This window comes from Mobula hypostoma, chromosome 2, assembly GCF_963921235.1.
Source record: "Mobula hypostoma chromosome 2, sMobHyp1.1, whole genome shotgun sequence".
In the NCBI taxonomy this organism is placed as follows: domain Eukaryota; kingdom Metazoa; phylum Chordata; class Chondrichthyes; order Myliobatiformes; family Myliobatidae; genus Mobula; species Mobula hypostoma.
The window spans coordinates 210,188,928-210,204,905 of record NC_086098.1 but is presented as its reverse complement, the minus strand read 5'-3'; the positions used below and the strand labels follow the sequence as shown (position 1 = coordinate 210,204,905).

Below are 15,978 nucleotides of genomic sequence, written 5' to 3'. Positions count from 1 at the left end.
CACCAAAGCCCCCCCCCCCCCACACTTCTTATTCTGGCATTTTCCTCCTCCCTTTCCAGTCTTGACGAAGGGTTTCGGACCGAAATGTCAACTGTTTATTAATTTCCATAGATGCTGCCTGACCTACCGAGTCCCTCCAGCATTTTGTCTTTATTGTTTCAAGGTACCATTTTAGGCTGGTAAGGCAGATAGCCTGTTCCTGCACTTAAAATAATGCGCATTCATTATTTCCTCCTTTTTCCTTCAATACTATTTCCACTCGAACCTATTGCTGGCAGTGGTTGCCACAAAATGATCATGGGGACTCTTATTCCTGAAGCAGTCCTCGTCACAAAAACTAGTTGCCATTGGTGCGGGATTCTCAAAGGAGAGCGTACTGGTTGCGCATGTTTTATTGTCAGTTCAAGGCGGATGTTGAGTGCAAACATTCTTTTATTGTTTTTGGAAACTGTTAAATCTTGCGTTACGGCGCCGTGCGTAGGAAGGTCTGGATTTAACAAAGCTGAGTTTGTTAAAGTTCGCACTCATGCGGACGGGACACTTTAACCGCTACGACAGCAGCAGGAGGGTTTGTTTTGAATGAAGCACTAGCTTCCTGTAGGATCCTCCAACATGGCAAGCGGGGAGGGCACCGAGAGGTGGCGAGGCGACAAATACTCGGTGCTACTGCCCACCTACAACGAGAGGGACAATCTGCCACTTATCGTCTGGCTGCTGGTCCGATACTTCGATGAAAGGTACCCGGCTGCGCGCTGAGCAGCCAGCGCAAGCTCATTCCCCGGGTCCGTATCGCGGCTGACCCGCGGGTGTCCGTCGGAGGGTGGGGAAGGGAGCTAGGGGACCGACCTGGGGCTGCCCTTCAGACTGAAACCGGGGGAGGGGTGTTGGGTGTGAGACCGGAGGTGAAGGGTTGAGGAGGTAAATGGAGCCGAGAACATCTGCTGGTTAAGATAGGAGACTACTGACTGCCATCCTGTTCCCCACAGTGTTACCAAAATGGGCAAAGGGCCGATTGACAGGCTAAATCCTTAAATCAAGATCTTTCCGAGTGGGGTCCGCCCAAAACAAATACATTATTTTCCTTTCTGAATGTGGCTATTAATCGTAGTATTTCTTGTGGGATTGGCATGTTGGATTACGTCAGTCAGAGAATTGAGCGTGGAGGTTGGGCCGTTTTGTTGCATTTGTACAGAATGTTGGTAAGGTCGCCCTTGCGTAATGTGTACAGTTTTGATTGCCCTGTTACTAGGAAGACTCCAGTAAGCTGTAAAGATTGCAAATATTTACGAGAATGCTGCCCGGACACGAGGGTCTTAGTTATAGGGGGAGGTTGGGGAGGCTAAGACTTGATTCCTTGGAGCTCAAGAGACTTAGGGGTGACCTTATAGCGGTACATAAAATCATGAGGGCCATAGACAGGGTGACTGCATGCAGCTTTTTCCCAGGGAAGGAATTCAAAAACTAGAGGGCATAGATTTAAGTTGACGTGAGTAAAATAAAGTGTCAGCTTGTTTACACAAAGATTGGTACGTATATGGAATGAGTAGCCAAAAGAAGTGGTCAAAGCAGATACAAAAACAACTTTTAAAGGACATTTGACAAGTACATAGATAGGAAAAGTTGAAAGGGATGTGACCTAAACGTGGACGAGTAAAACTAGCTTAGGCGGGCATCCTGGTTGGCATGGATGAGTTGGGCTGAAGGGCCTGTAGTACTCTTGACTATGATCTTGGAGTTGTCCAGTTAGTGAAGTAAATAGGGTGGAACGTACTGGCTGTAGGGATGGCCAAGTATTGTCCAATTGAATGTATTTCAGTTATAATTCAGGAGATTGATTTGAAGAACCTTACAAAGTAAATGTCTGTAATCCTCTACAGTTATGATGAAGCCACCCACAGGTTGGAAAGGCAACACCTCATATTTCATGTTGGTAGCCTCCAACCTGATAATATCGATTTCTCTAACTTCCAGTAATTTCTCCTCCCCTCCCCTTCTCTCTTTTTCCATTTCCCATTCTGGTTCCCCTCTACTCCTTTTCTTCTCCTCACTTGCCCATCACCTCCCTCTGGTGCCCTTCTTTATTCCCCTTCTCCCATGGTCCACTATCTTCTCCAGTTAGATTCCTCCTTCAGTCCTTTACCTCTTCCATCTTTCACCTAGCTTCTCACTTCACCCCTCTCTCCTGGTTTCACTTGCCAGCTTGTTCTCCTTCTCCTAACCCCTTCTTCTTATTATGGTTTTTAACTCTTCCTTCAAGTCCTGTTGAAGAGCCTAGGCTCAAAACATTGACTTTTTACTCCATTCCACAGATGCTGCCTGATTTGCTGAGTTTCTCCAACATTTTGTGTATGTAGCTCTGGATTTCCAGCATCTGTAGAAACTCTCATGTTTACCTAGATGAAAACTACTTATTATCTGTGCTAAATAGGCTGTTTCAGAGAATAGTTGAGAGTCAACCATGATGAGAGGTGTGAATTTGCATCTTGACTGATCAGGTATGAATAATAAATTTCTTTCTCTTAGTAACTCTGGAGATCAATCTGTTTTATGCCAACCAGTAGTTTCATGATTAATCAGATTTGCTTTATTGGCAGTATGTGAAATATACCAGAATTGATTGTGATTCGGTGCCAAGCATGAAAGACAGGACAATACCATTACAGACAACACAAAAGCAAACAACAGTTTACAAGATGATAGTGCAAACAGCCACGAGCAATCAACAATTAGCAGAAAGGTCACATGAGCAAATGTCAATAATCAAACATAAATGTGAACATGTGAACAGACTAAATCATTATCAACAGAACAAGGGGAGCAGGAAAGACCATTTAATGGATGTTGTGCAGGGACCATTGGGATATTACACCTGAGTGGGTTTTGTTAAGAAGCTGGATAGCCACAGGAAAGAAGCTTTAAAGATAACGTGCGGTTCTGGTAGTGACCAGTGGTAGTGTTTTTATTCCAAATATGTTTTACAACTTGTATTTAAATTCTCAGTTGCCATGGTGGATTTGATTGTGTCTTTGGAATAACAGACCAAATCTCTGCATAATAGCAACTAACGATCACGGTACTACTGTACTTGTTCTCTCCTAAAGATTGTCAATTGGAAAATGCCTCTTAATAGGATGGCAAGGACCATGGCAAATTAATGATGCATGATCTTTGGAAGGAACAACCTGATGCATTTCTTTCTGTTTTCTTAATGTGATCAAAAAATGTTGACTGGTTAAAGACACATTTAAATGTATGAAACAGTCAATTTCGAAGGCTGTTGTAAATGCAGGTTGCATTTTGCAATTGAAAGTCGTGCTGTAAATGAGCAATGCCTGGTAAATCCATAAAACGCTTTCCTGCCACAGAAAAGGAAAAGGTAAATGCCAAGCAGAAAGGCCGTTTAGCTCATCTTTCTCAAACGTTTCATAGAAATCTGATTACTGATGCACCACCCAAGAGGCCAGCGTGTCTTCCCAAAATTCATCCAAACTTTTCGTTATAATTTACAAACTTTTGTAATTTAAAGCACAGCTCTTTATTTCTTTGGGATATTCCTTTAAAAACTGCCACTTTGACCAAGCTTTTATCCACAAATCTTAAAATTTATACTCTGTTTTAATGATCCTATTAAATATTCTGTGATATTTTACTGCTAAAGATGCATAAATATTGCTATGACGAATTTTCTATTCCAACCAGTACCCTGTATTTTCATGTGGGTGTTTGCCTTTTATCCGTCAGGCTAGGAAGGAGCTGATCAAGTTATTCTTATGATTAGCATAATAAAAGTTCAGTATATCACTCCTAGGCTTAGATGCTTTTTTTGCTGATCAAAACCAAAACTATGCTTACTGTTAACAAGAGTAACTGTTTACTATTAAATATTAGTTGCTACCAGTTTACATACTTTCTAGACTTAACTAATTTGATTTCCTTGTTACCTAGTCTATACCAGTAACTCGATTTCAACTTTGCAAAGTGAGAGCATCTTACCAACTTATTCCTCAATTTGCTCTATACAGATATTGGAATGTCACAGCAGAAAAGACAGTATACTTAATGTACTATCTTCAGGAATTGTGTTTTCCTTGACTTTAAAAGGGCTGACAACCATTGAGTTCTGATTTCACTGACTTGACATTGCGTCAGTTCCCTATACTACTGGCAGGAGTAGGAAACATTACAATGGAGTTGGACAGACTTCTAAGCTATTTATTTGCTTAACATTGGTTATATGGTAATACACCTTATTGAGAAGAAACAGTCCATCAACCATATCACTTGAGATCTCCTTCACAGACAGTCCCTTGGGATCAAAGATGACTTTCTTCAAGTTATCTGGATTATGAGATGGCTACTGAGGCCAATGTATTAACTGCCAACATATCCAAGGATGTGGCAGGAGATTGTGATGGGATAAGCAGGTGGGTTCCTTGCATTCCTCAGCTGCTAATGCAGACTTTCTGAGTACTCCCAGTTCATGGTTGCAATATTTTCAGTGCCAACCTGAATGTTCTTTATCCATTTATATTGTGAGCTATCATGGATCAGGACTTCAAAGGAGTCAGTGGGGATGTTGAACTTCCTCAAGGAAGCTTTGAGCACTACAATGAAGCTGGGAGTAAACTATCCTGTTTTGGGTATGCAAATAGTGTGGGCTGCACAATGTAACATATGATGTACTTTCTAACTTTTGTAGCATCAGTTTTTGAATTGAACCCCAAAATTGTCAAACAGTAATGTTTAGAGAAATGGAGAATCAAGACTCATTTATTATCAAACAACATATAAATTATACAACCTTGAGATTTCCTTGCTCACAGGTAGCCACAAAGCAAGAAATCTAAAAGAACCGAGTTAAAGAAAAAAAATAAAAATGGAAGACCAATATTCAATGCGCAAGTGAAAGAAAAAAATACAAATCATGCAAACAATTGAAGTGAACGACAGCCATTACGAAATAGAATTGAGTCCTCAGATCTGAACCCTGGAGTAGGCCCAAAGCCTCGGTTATCAGTTCGTCGTATTAAAAGGCACGGAGCACTGTCTTTGTTGCCTCAGTGCTATGGAGATGACCATCGCGGAGAGCGAGTGAAATCGGCTCTCATCCCGACCATTGTTTAAATTGACCCAACAGTGGAACAGCGAAAGTCTCCAGTGCCCTGAGCAAGGAGTGAAGATCATGGAGAGTGAGCAAAATAGGCTCCTGCCTCCGATCTGGGCCAGCGTTTAAATTGTGAAAACAGTGTATTGTACCTGACGCTAGGAGCCAGGCAGCACTGCTGAGAAAGGCTTCTGGCCTAAGCCATGACGCCCAGCGAATCACTCCAGGCCCAGGTTCCGTCACCTGGCCTGAAGCCGCATTCACACACTTTAGATCAGCTCAGTGCCCAGAGCAATCCAACCTTGTACCCAGGCCAGTTGAAGGAGCATAGGAACTCCCCTACCTGGGCCCAAACCTCTCCTTTCAGGGCCCAGAGTGATCCAACTTTGTTCCCAGGTCAGCTGTGCATGCATCAGAACTCCAACTGCAATGATTCTGCAACACACTATCTCACTCATCCCCCAAATGCCTCACCATCGCTCACTCCTTTATTGTTTGTGGTGATGATTTAACACAACTTACCACAGAAAAGATATTCTTAGTTATGCTTTTAGTCGGATTTCTTAATTTTTTGACAACTAGAAGCTGTCGCACACATTTGGTAGCACCATCACCACCAACATCCCTCAACACCAGCTCCATAGCCAAGAAAGCCCAGCAGCATCTCTACTTTCTGTGAAGGCTGAAAAAAGTCCATCTTCCACCCCCCCCCATCCTCAGCACATTCTACAGAGGATGTATCGAGAGTATCCTGAGCGGCTGCATTACTGCCTGGTTCAGAAATTGCACTGTCTCGGATTGCAAGACCCTGCAGCGGATAGTGAGGTCAGCTGAAGGGATCATTGGGGTCTCTTTTCCCGCCATTACAAGATATTTACACCACACGCTGCATCCACAAAGCAAACAGCATTATGAAGGACCCCATGCACCCCTCATACAAACTCTTCTCCCTCCTGCCATCTGGCAAAAGGTACCAAAGCATTCGGGCTCTCACAACCAGACTGTGTAACAGTTTCTTCCCCCAAGCCATTAGTCTCCTCAATTCCCAGAGTCTAGTCTGACACCAACCTATACATACATACTCCCTCCCCCTCCCAACTGAACACCACTCCACACCCTTTGTAATTTTTGCTCATTTCTTTCTCAATTCCTGCTAAAACATTGTTTACATTTACATTGACATCATTTATTATTATATTGTAGTTTGTCCTTTACCGTGCCTATTGTCTTGTTTATCAATTATTGTACTGTCTTGCACTGTTTTGTGCACTTTATGTAGTCCCATGTAGGCCTGAAGTCTGATGTAGTTTTGTGTTGTTTCAGGTAGTCTAGTGTAGTTTTGTGTTGTTTCAGGTAGTCTAGTGTAGGTTTGTGTTGTTTCAGGTAGTCTAGTGTAGTTTTGTGTTGTTTCAGGTGGTCTAGTATAGTTTTGTGTTGTTTCAGGTAGTCTAGTGTAGTTTTGTGTTGTTTCAGGTAGTCCAGTGTAGTTTTGTGTTGTTTCAGGTAGTCCAGTGTAGTTTTGTGTTGTTTCAGGTAGTCTAGTGTAGTTTTGTGTTGTTTCAGGTAGCACCATGGTCCTGGAGGATCATTGTTTCATTTTTACTGTGTATTGTACCAGCAGTTATGGTTGAAATGACACTCAAAGTGACTTGACTTGATCTTAACCAGAAGCTAAAGCATCGTTGAAGTTATATGTGTGTATGAAATATATTTTGTATTTCTTCAATAATACATTTAATAGTTGCCTATGAAGATTCTATAAGTTCTGTAACTGATAATATGCTTAATCACGTTTTGCAGATTTTCTCTATAGTTCTATCGCTAGTATATGAAGTGTTGTGGCTAGTCTGGCTACCAGTCTGTGGTGGCCAGTGCAATCATGTTTGCTGTTGTGTGCTGGGGCAGCAGGCTGAGGGTAGCAGGCTGAGGGTAGCAGACAGCAACAGAATCAACAAACTCATTTGTAAGGCCAGTGATGTTGTGGGGATGGAACTGGACTCTCTGACGGTGGTGTCTGAAAAGAGAATGCTGTCCAAGTTGCATGCGATCTTGGACAATGTCTCCCATCCACTACATAATGTACTAGTTGGGCACAGGAGTACATTCAGCCAGAGACTCATTCCACCGAGATGCAACAGAGAGCGTCATAGGAAGTCATTCCTGCCTGTGGCCATCAAACTTTACAACTCCTCCCTTGGAGGGTTAGACACCCTGAGCCAATAGACTGGTCCTGGACTTATTTCCTGGCATAATTTACATATTACTATTTAACTATTTATGGTTTTATTACTATTTATTTATGGTGCAACTGTAACGAAAACCAATTTCCCCCGGGATCAATAAAGTATGACTATGAGTTATGTTGCACAGTATCATAAATAGACATTGGCTGTAATGTCTTGAACTCTGTCCCACCATTCAGTTACATTATTTATAATCTATATCTGATTTATCTCCCTCTCCTTATTTCACTGTGTACCATTGTATTTTCGTCCTTCCAAATATGTTGTACCTAGATGGAGCATTTTGAGCAGAGTAATTTACTGATGTTGGTATACTGATATTTATAGACTGGCATTAAACACTGAGACCTATACAACACAATAAAGGCATTGGCATAAAATTAGTCTTCTGGCTTTTTGTTTTAAAAAGATTTTCCTCCATAATTTTGTTTTTTTTTTAAGTAACAGATGCACTTAATAAAGTGATTAAGAATATAATTCGTGGACTTTTTTTTACATTAAGAAAATAATCTGATGTTGAAAGTGCTAATGTAAATTGTGGCACAGAACACTCTAGTAATGAAAATTATGGCATCTGAAGATGTGCTGCAACAATATGAACATCTTAAATTGAATTGTGCCAGAGCTATAGATTTCAACTTACCATTATCTGAGCCATTGGCATTTAAAGACTTTACTTTGATCATAGAGATCGCAGTGAACACAGAGGCATTTACATCCATTAGAGAAAACATACTGTCAAACCAATAATGAGAGCTGGATTTTAACTTGTGGACTAAATTGAAAAGCCAGAGACACTTGCAGTGCACAATGTGTTCATCTATCTGTTTTTTTAAGTTGTATGTCATTATTGGTGGTGTATTTTCAATTTAAGCCACAATGAAATACGTTTTTATAAATTTTAAACAGTTCATAAAAGGACATTTAAAACATATTCTTCTTGAATTTGTACAAGTGGAAACAGCAGATGGCTGTAAAGTGTTTTGTTTTTTTTTGCCCATGCAGCAAAATGAATCCTTATTAGCAGTATTAGGAATATTCCAAAGATTCAGTTTAATTAGTTGATTACAACTTTACCTCTGCCTGCCCTTAATTTGAGCGTTTAGTACACACAGCGTAGTACTGAGGGAGGAGTGCGTAGTTTGAGTTTTTCAGATGAAGTATTAAACAGATTACATCCACTTATTGTATGGCTCATAATGAATGTTAAAAACCTTGTGACTCTATTCCAAGAACACCAGGGAATTTATTCATTTCCCCAGGGCACAATTTTCCCTAAAGAATATATTAATGTTCTTATTGCTATTTATGGAATTCTATTGTACATCAGTAGTTCTTAAAATTAGAAAGTAAGTGTCCTTCTGGAATTATTGATACACTTCAAGCCATCTTTGTTGTGATCTGTGAAAGACCTGTAAGACAATTATAAGCCCTAAATAGGTGTTATGCCCATTTCAAGAGCAGTTCAGTCCCTGAAGGAGAGAAATCAGAGAAATTTGGAAATTCCTTAAGGACCCAAGTCTAAGTTTCAAAATATATAAAAATAACTTCCATATTTGCCTGCATTAATAAACACTACTCTCAAATGAATTCATTACATGATGTCTTTGATAATATCAAAGGCATCATTAAGGAAAATATACTTAAAATTATTTTCTAGGTTTGGTAATAATTTAGTGGATGCCATATTGAATCTGTGAATCTTATGTAAAGGTGCTTGAAGTAGCACCGTATTCATAAAGATGGTTAGGTAGTTATTACAAAAGCATTATCAGTTTGGCTGTTTACATTTGTTTTAGTTTTCTCTGTCTGCTGTTTTTAAAAGTTATGATTTTCTGAAGTGTTGTTAGGCAATAATGTAATGAAGCCTTCACTATAGGATCTGCATGCCTTCAACTAAGTTTACTTTTTATTTTTATAATTCCTTTGTTCTATTTTATAAATGAAATTATATTTGCAATATAGTCACATCAGTTACATTTTACAGAATATAGAGTGCCAACAAAAAACAAATTTATGAAAATAGTTTAAAAATATTTTGTATTATTTGGTTTTACTTGAATTTGCTTGTAGTAAATTAGAAAATACACTTTTATACATTTACAGCATATAATGTGTTATGTATTTGATTGTGGAAGTGATCTAACATTTTAAAAGCCACATAAACTAATGGGAATATATAAACACAACCTGAGATTAATTGTTGTTGGCTTGGTTTGGGGTTCAGTGGAATTCGTAACTCATCTGAGTTTCTAATGAATATAAGATTTTGTTTTACAATGTTATTCTGTTCATAGAACCATAGAGGCATGGAAAAGTATAGCATAGAAACAGGTCTTTCAGCCCATCTAGTCCATGCCAAACCATTTATAGATTCAGTTAGGATTTAACTTCTTCATTTTTCATAGTTGACTCCCTCAGCACCTAAAGTATGCTGCTGGTTTATTGATGTGAGTGGCATTTATGACAGATTATTAATGAAATTTGATTCCATGATGAAGTGAGCCCAATCCTGACAATTTTTTTCCATTCTTCCAATAAAAGATGATGTCCAACTGTACGGCAACAGTAGTCTCACAGATAAATAAATCTTGTCGAAATTGGAGAGAACTTGTGTGCTAAAAATAATTAGCTGAAATGAAAAACAAGGCCTTAGGCATAAGTTGGAGACTTTGATTCATGAAATAAGGTCTAAATTATAAGGCAATATATCCAGAGTCTAATCACACCACAATTCCTATGCTGACTGAACATGGAACTCACACATTTTTTAAGTATATAAAGGGTAAAAGAGAGTCGAGGGTAGATATAGGACCAATACAAAGTGACACTGAAGATATTGTAATGAGAGTTGCAGAGACGACAGAGGAACTGAAAGCGTATTTTGCATCAGACTTCACAGTGGAAGATGTCTGCAGTATACTGGACATTCAAGAGTGTCAGGGAAGTGAAGTATGTGCAGTGAAAATTACGACTGAGAAGGTGCTCAGGAAACTTAATGTTCTGAGGGTGGATGAATCTCCTGGACCTGATGGAATGCACCCTCGGGTTCTGAAGGAAGTAGCTAGAGAGGTTGCAGAGGCATTAACAATGATCTTTCATGAATCGATAGATTCTGGCACTGTACCAGATGACTGGAAAATTGCAAATGTTACTCTGCTACTTAAGAAGTGTGGGAGGCAGCAGAAAGGAAACTATAGATTTGTTAGCCTGACATCAGTGGTTGGGAAGTTGTTGGAATCGATTGTTAGGGATGAGATTATGGTGTACCTGGAGGCATATGACAAGATAGGCCAAAGCCAGCATGGTTTCCTGAAAGGAAAATCCTGCCTGACAAACCTACTGCAATTTTTTGAGGCAGTTACAAACAGGGTAGACAAAGGAGCGGCAATAGACGTGGTGTACTTGGATGTTCAGAAGGGCTTTGACAAGGTTCCGTACATGAGGCTGCTTAGCAAGATAAGGTCCCATGGAATTACATGGAAGTTACTAGTGTGGGTAGAGCATTGGCTGGTCGGCAGAAAGCAGAGAGTGGGAATAAAGGGATCTTATTTTGGCTGGCTGCCAGTTACCAGTGGAGTTCCACAAGGGTTGGTGTAGGGACTGCTGCTTTTTACGATGTATGTCAATGATTTGGTCTACGGTATTAATGGACTTGTGGCTAAATTGCTGATGGTACAAAGATAGGTGGAGGAGTGGGTAATGTTGAGGAAATTGAGAGCCTGCAGACAGACTTAGATAGTTTAGGGGAATGGGCAAAGAAGTGGCAAATGAAATACAATGTTGGAAAGTGTCTGGTCATGCACTTTGGTGGAAGAGATAAACGGGCAGACTATTATTTCAATGGGGAGAGAATTCAAAATGCAGAGATGCAAAGGGACTAGGGAGTCCTTGTGCAGGATATCCTAAAGGTTAACCTCCAGGTTGAGTCGGTTGTGAAGAAGGTGAATGCAATGTTGGCATTCATTTCTAGAGGTATAGAATATAAGATCAGGGATGTGATGTTGAGGCTCTATTATGCACTCATGAGACCATACTTGGAGTATTGTGTGCAGTTTTGGGCTTCTTATTTTAGAAAGGATATACTGACTTTGGAGAGGGTTCAGAAGATTCATGAGAATGATTCCAGGAATGAAAGGGTTACCGTATGAGGAACGCCTGGCAGCTCTCGGGCTGTATTCCCTAGAGTTCAGGAGAATGAGAGGGGATCTTATAGAAACATTCTGAATGTTAAAAGGCCTGAACAGATTAGATATGGCAAAGTTATTGCCCATGGTAAAGGAGTCTAGGACAAGAGGTCACGACTTCAGGATTGAATGACGTCCATTTAGAACTGAGATGCGGAGAAATTACTTTAGTCAGAGGTTGGAAAATCTGTGGAATTTGTTGCCACAAGCGGCTGTGGAGGCCAAGTCACTGGGTGTATTTAAGGCAAAAATAGATAGGTTCTTGATTAGCCAGGGCATCAAAGGGTATGGAGTGAAGGCAGGGGAGTGGGGATGACTGTAAGAATCGGATCAGCCCATGATTGAATGGCGGAGCAGACTCGATGGGCCAAATGGCCTACTTCTGCTCTTATATCTTATGGTCTGTTGGTCTTATTTCTCTAATGAACATAACAGGTGCAATAAATGGATAATGTTGATCATAAATGTGACAAATTCATTATTCTATATAACAAAAGGACAAGAATAATTAGATGCTGTGGAAATGTTAATATTATGGAATTAGCAATAGAGCTGTGGGCAGATTGTGTCTGTCTATTATTGTGACTTGGATGAAGATCAAACCACATTGTATGAGTAATTAGTGCAGGAAATCAGGTAATTGCAAAGGGTTCACTAAGTTTTTCTTGCAACTGTACTTCCTTTAGGCCATCCCTTCAGCCTCCTTTGCTCCAAGGAAAGTAAGCCCAGTCGATTCAATCACTTTCCGTAACTAAGATTCTGCATTCCAGGCAACATCCTGGTAAATCTCCTCTTGCACTCTCTACCATGCAATCACATCTTTGCGCAACCTTAAATGGTGTTTTGTGAAATTACAATGTAACAGCCCAAATTTAATATTCTATGTCCTGACCTATAAAAATAAGCATTCCATATGTTTTCCTCACCATTCCATTTAAAAACTTCGGAATAATCTGTTTTGTTCACCAATCTAACCCACAACTCTGAAGAGCTTTAAAACAACTTGTTTTTTGAGAATGAATGCATGTAACTGCTTCAGTTCTGCGAACACTATGTATACCATATATGCAAAATAGAACAAAGTTTCTCCAAAGCTAGTAGAGCCATTGTCTCACAGCTACAAGGAGCTGAATTTGAGCCTGACCTTCAGTGCCGTCTGTGTGGAGTTTGTCCATCCTCCTTGTGACCACATGGGTTTCCTCTGGGTGCTTGGGTTTCCAAAGTATGAAGGTGAGTGGTAGAATCTGGGAGGAGTGGGACTGGGGAGGGGATAAAAGGAGAATAAACAGGGGTTAGGATTAGTTTAAAAGGGCATTTGAAGCTTCGCGAGGTCTCTGGGTTAAAGAGCCTGTTTCAGTACTGGATGACTGCGATATTAAAAGATGAAAAATACATTGGATTAGGTTTTCCACTTTGTTCAAGTTAGCAAGGGAATAAAAACATGATTGCAGTCATTTTGCCAACTACGCAAACATAAAAGGGCAATTCATGTAATTCTGGTACTCTCATTTGACCTCTTCCACCTTGCAGAATTTAACTATCTACAAGAATACTAAAGCCTATTCAGCAGGGTAGAGCAACTCTGGTTTGGTTCAGGAAACTAAGTCTATTGACAATGGAACAAATGAGCATTCCTTGTAGTGAATCTTTACCACTAATTGGAAATTTTTGGTTTATTGCCTATCAGTCTGGCATTGCAACTGATTAACGATATGAGACTTATCACATACTATACTGGAAACCTATTTATTGACCACCTACAGATTCAATGGCTTTATTACATTTTCTGATGGCTATACATTATTTTTGGGGTCAGACATAAAATGCAATAAAATTGGTCCAGATTTTGCTTTCATACAACAGCAACAGGTAAGGCAAAGCCATCTGTGATTTAGCATCCAACTGATTCATCGCTAATGAAACAGCCATTGATTCCCATATTAAAATATTTTTACAGAATTGTATTTATTTCAGGCAAAAATTAGGTATCCTTTTATCACTCTTATGTAATTTCTTAATAAATATAAGTACAGAATGATGAAATCATTTTAAATTTGAATGTACCCAGTCCTTTTAGGTGTTAAAATCAATTTTTTTTTAAGCAACTGTTAATGTATGGAAATGTAAGAAACTTTTATGGTAGCCTGCATTTTGAAATGTTTCTCAGAAGTACAAACAATATCACAATTTACATATTAACAAAAAAAATTAACAAAGTTAAAAATCAAAGAAAATAAAATGAAACCTTTAATATGAGTAGGGTGTTTCAGCGTTTGATTTGATTCAGTTCAGGGTGCTTTATTATTTGATAGTGAACTGTAAAAATTTTGATTTCTAAAGCACTACTCAATTAAAGGTGTTAGAATCGATCACCAACAAGTTCAGGCTTTACTTTGTTTCCTAATTCTTAATGTTCTTGCACCTAATCATGAACACCAAAATATTGCCCATTTCTGCTCAGCTTTACTCTGATGGTTATTTTGGCTACCATCACACCAGTGACATGCACATCTAATAAACAAATGATTAGTATTTTTGAAAATCATATGTGGCATTCTTAAAAAAGAATGAAAATGTAAAATCTGCATATTTGACATTTATTGTTGACTTGGATATCTATCAGAGAGAGGAAATAGAAGTATTCTTCCAAGTAAGTCTGAAGAGTGTTGCTTCAGGTTTTGTCAAAATTCAAAAAAAAATCTTGAGCTGTATATGAACTGTAATTTAATCATTGACTTTCCTTTCTCAGGTCAATGGAATATTTTCCATAGATACAAATTGGCTTTGTTTTGATTGCAAATTCCAAGCAATTAGGTTGATTAATGCTACAAAGTAGTGTAGACACCATTTTCCCCCCTAACAACATTGTTGTAGAAGGCTATGATGTTAATCTTGTGTATTAACTGTTATCTTGGTGAAGGTCAGAGGGGAATTGAAAATACTGTTGTGGCAATTATTTCAAATAATTTTTTTTTCCACATCAATCTGCTATCTTTAACTAAAGCTTAACTTTCCTGCATAGATGGAAAATAACTGTGCTGGTGGACAACAGCCAACAATACATTGTTGTATAATAAAAGTGCCAGGCATTGGTTGTTTTGTTGCTATGATCCCAACATAGCAACCAGTTATAGTATACACATCTCCAGATGTGGTAAAGCTAGCTCTAATTCTGTTTAAACAAAAAAAGCTGAAATTGGTGCACACAAAGGGTAAAATCATGAATTTTTTTTCAGACAAAAGCTTCAGTTTTCTTGATTAAAAAAAAATAATTTAAATATTCCCCTTTTAGCTTGCTGGCTATATTGTACTATGGATAAAATTTGTTGAGCGTTTAAATTGCATCTAATAATCCTTGGTAATTATGCTTTTTTAAAAGCTAAGCTTCCAAAAGTGGTATTTAAAAGATTTTTGAGCCCAGCTTAATGAAATTGACTGATTGAAAGTTTGGCAAAATGAAGTGATACTGCTTTTTAGACACCTGTTACCAGCAACCAGAGTGCCCTCACCAATGGAACAGAGATTGCACAGAGAGCAAAACTCCGACATGCTCTCATAACCTCCAAAGACCACTCAGACTTTTTATAACCAATTCAAAGATGCAAGCATTGCTTGCAGGGTGTTTATTGTCTATCCCCAAGTACATGTAATCAATGAGCACCTTTAAAGGAAGTCCATTGCATGTGTACAGATTGTTTAAATGTGAAAGACAAGATCAAACTAAGTGTCCATTGAATTAAAAGGATTTACTAGCAATGCCCCTCCACACAATAGCACGTGTAACATTTGTCAAAAGCTCTATTTTTTAAGAAACACACATACTGATCTAATATATCTATAAATTTGGCCATATTTCAGTTTTTCCACATTTTTTTGTGATCTTAGCAGTAGTATTAATGCTATTTACTTTGAACTTACAGATCCAACCAGGATTGCTAGAATATCACCCATTTCTGGATTTAATTAAGTTGTCTCATCTCGACCGTTAGAAACATTTACACTTTGACTCTCCTGTAGGAATGTACTTATTCTTGAGTATAGTTGTTATTTATTGTCTTGAGTATTCTCTTGAATATCATAGTGTAGGATCAAATAGTATGTGATTTTCAAAAAAAAATCTTTTTCCAATCTTTATGAGATTATTCTTAGAACCGCGTATTTCTACTATTTCCGAAAAGTTCCATCTTCTCATTTCTGACCTACCAGGACTGTGTCAAGAACTGTATTGTGCAAACTGAACTGCTGGCCTTTGCAGTTGTGCATTGCTTTCAGAATCAAATCAGGTTTATTATCATTGGCATGTGATTGAAATTTGGTAACTTAGTTCAATTCAATACATAATCTAGCAGAAAGAAAAAAAATAAAAACAATAATAAACAAGTAAATCAATTACATGTATTGAATAGATTATTTTTAAAAAGTGCAAAAACAGAAATACTGTATA

General features: G+C 38.7%; 1 protein-coding gene across 2 annotated transcripts in view; it reads left to right on the top strand.

The window, feature by feature from the left end:
• The first annotated feature begins 406 nt into the window (after positions 1 to 406).
• dpm1 (dolichyl-phosphate mannosyltransferase subunit 1, catalytic) overlaps positions 407 to 15,978 on the top strand; it is a 71,613-nt gene continuing 56,041 nt past the window's right edge. Inside the window, exon 1 of one of the 2 annotated variants that reach the window (XM_063041473.1) lies at positions 407 to 737. In XM_063041473.1, coding sequence (XP_062897543.1) covers positions 613 to 737 — 125 coding nt within the window. In that variant the 5' untranslated portion in view covers positions 407 to 612. The remainder of the gene's footprint in view (positions 738 to 15,978) is intronic. The other variant, XM_063041471.1, reaches the window with a different exon arrangement.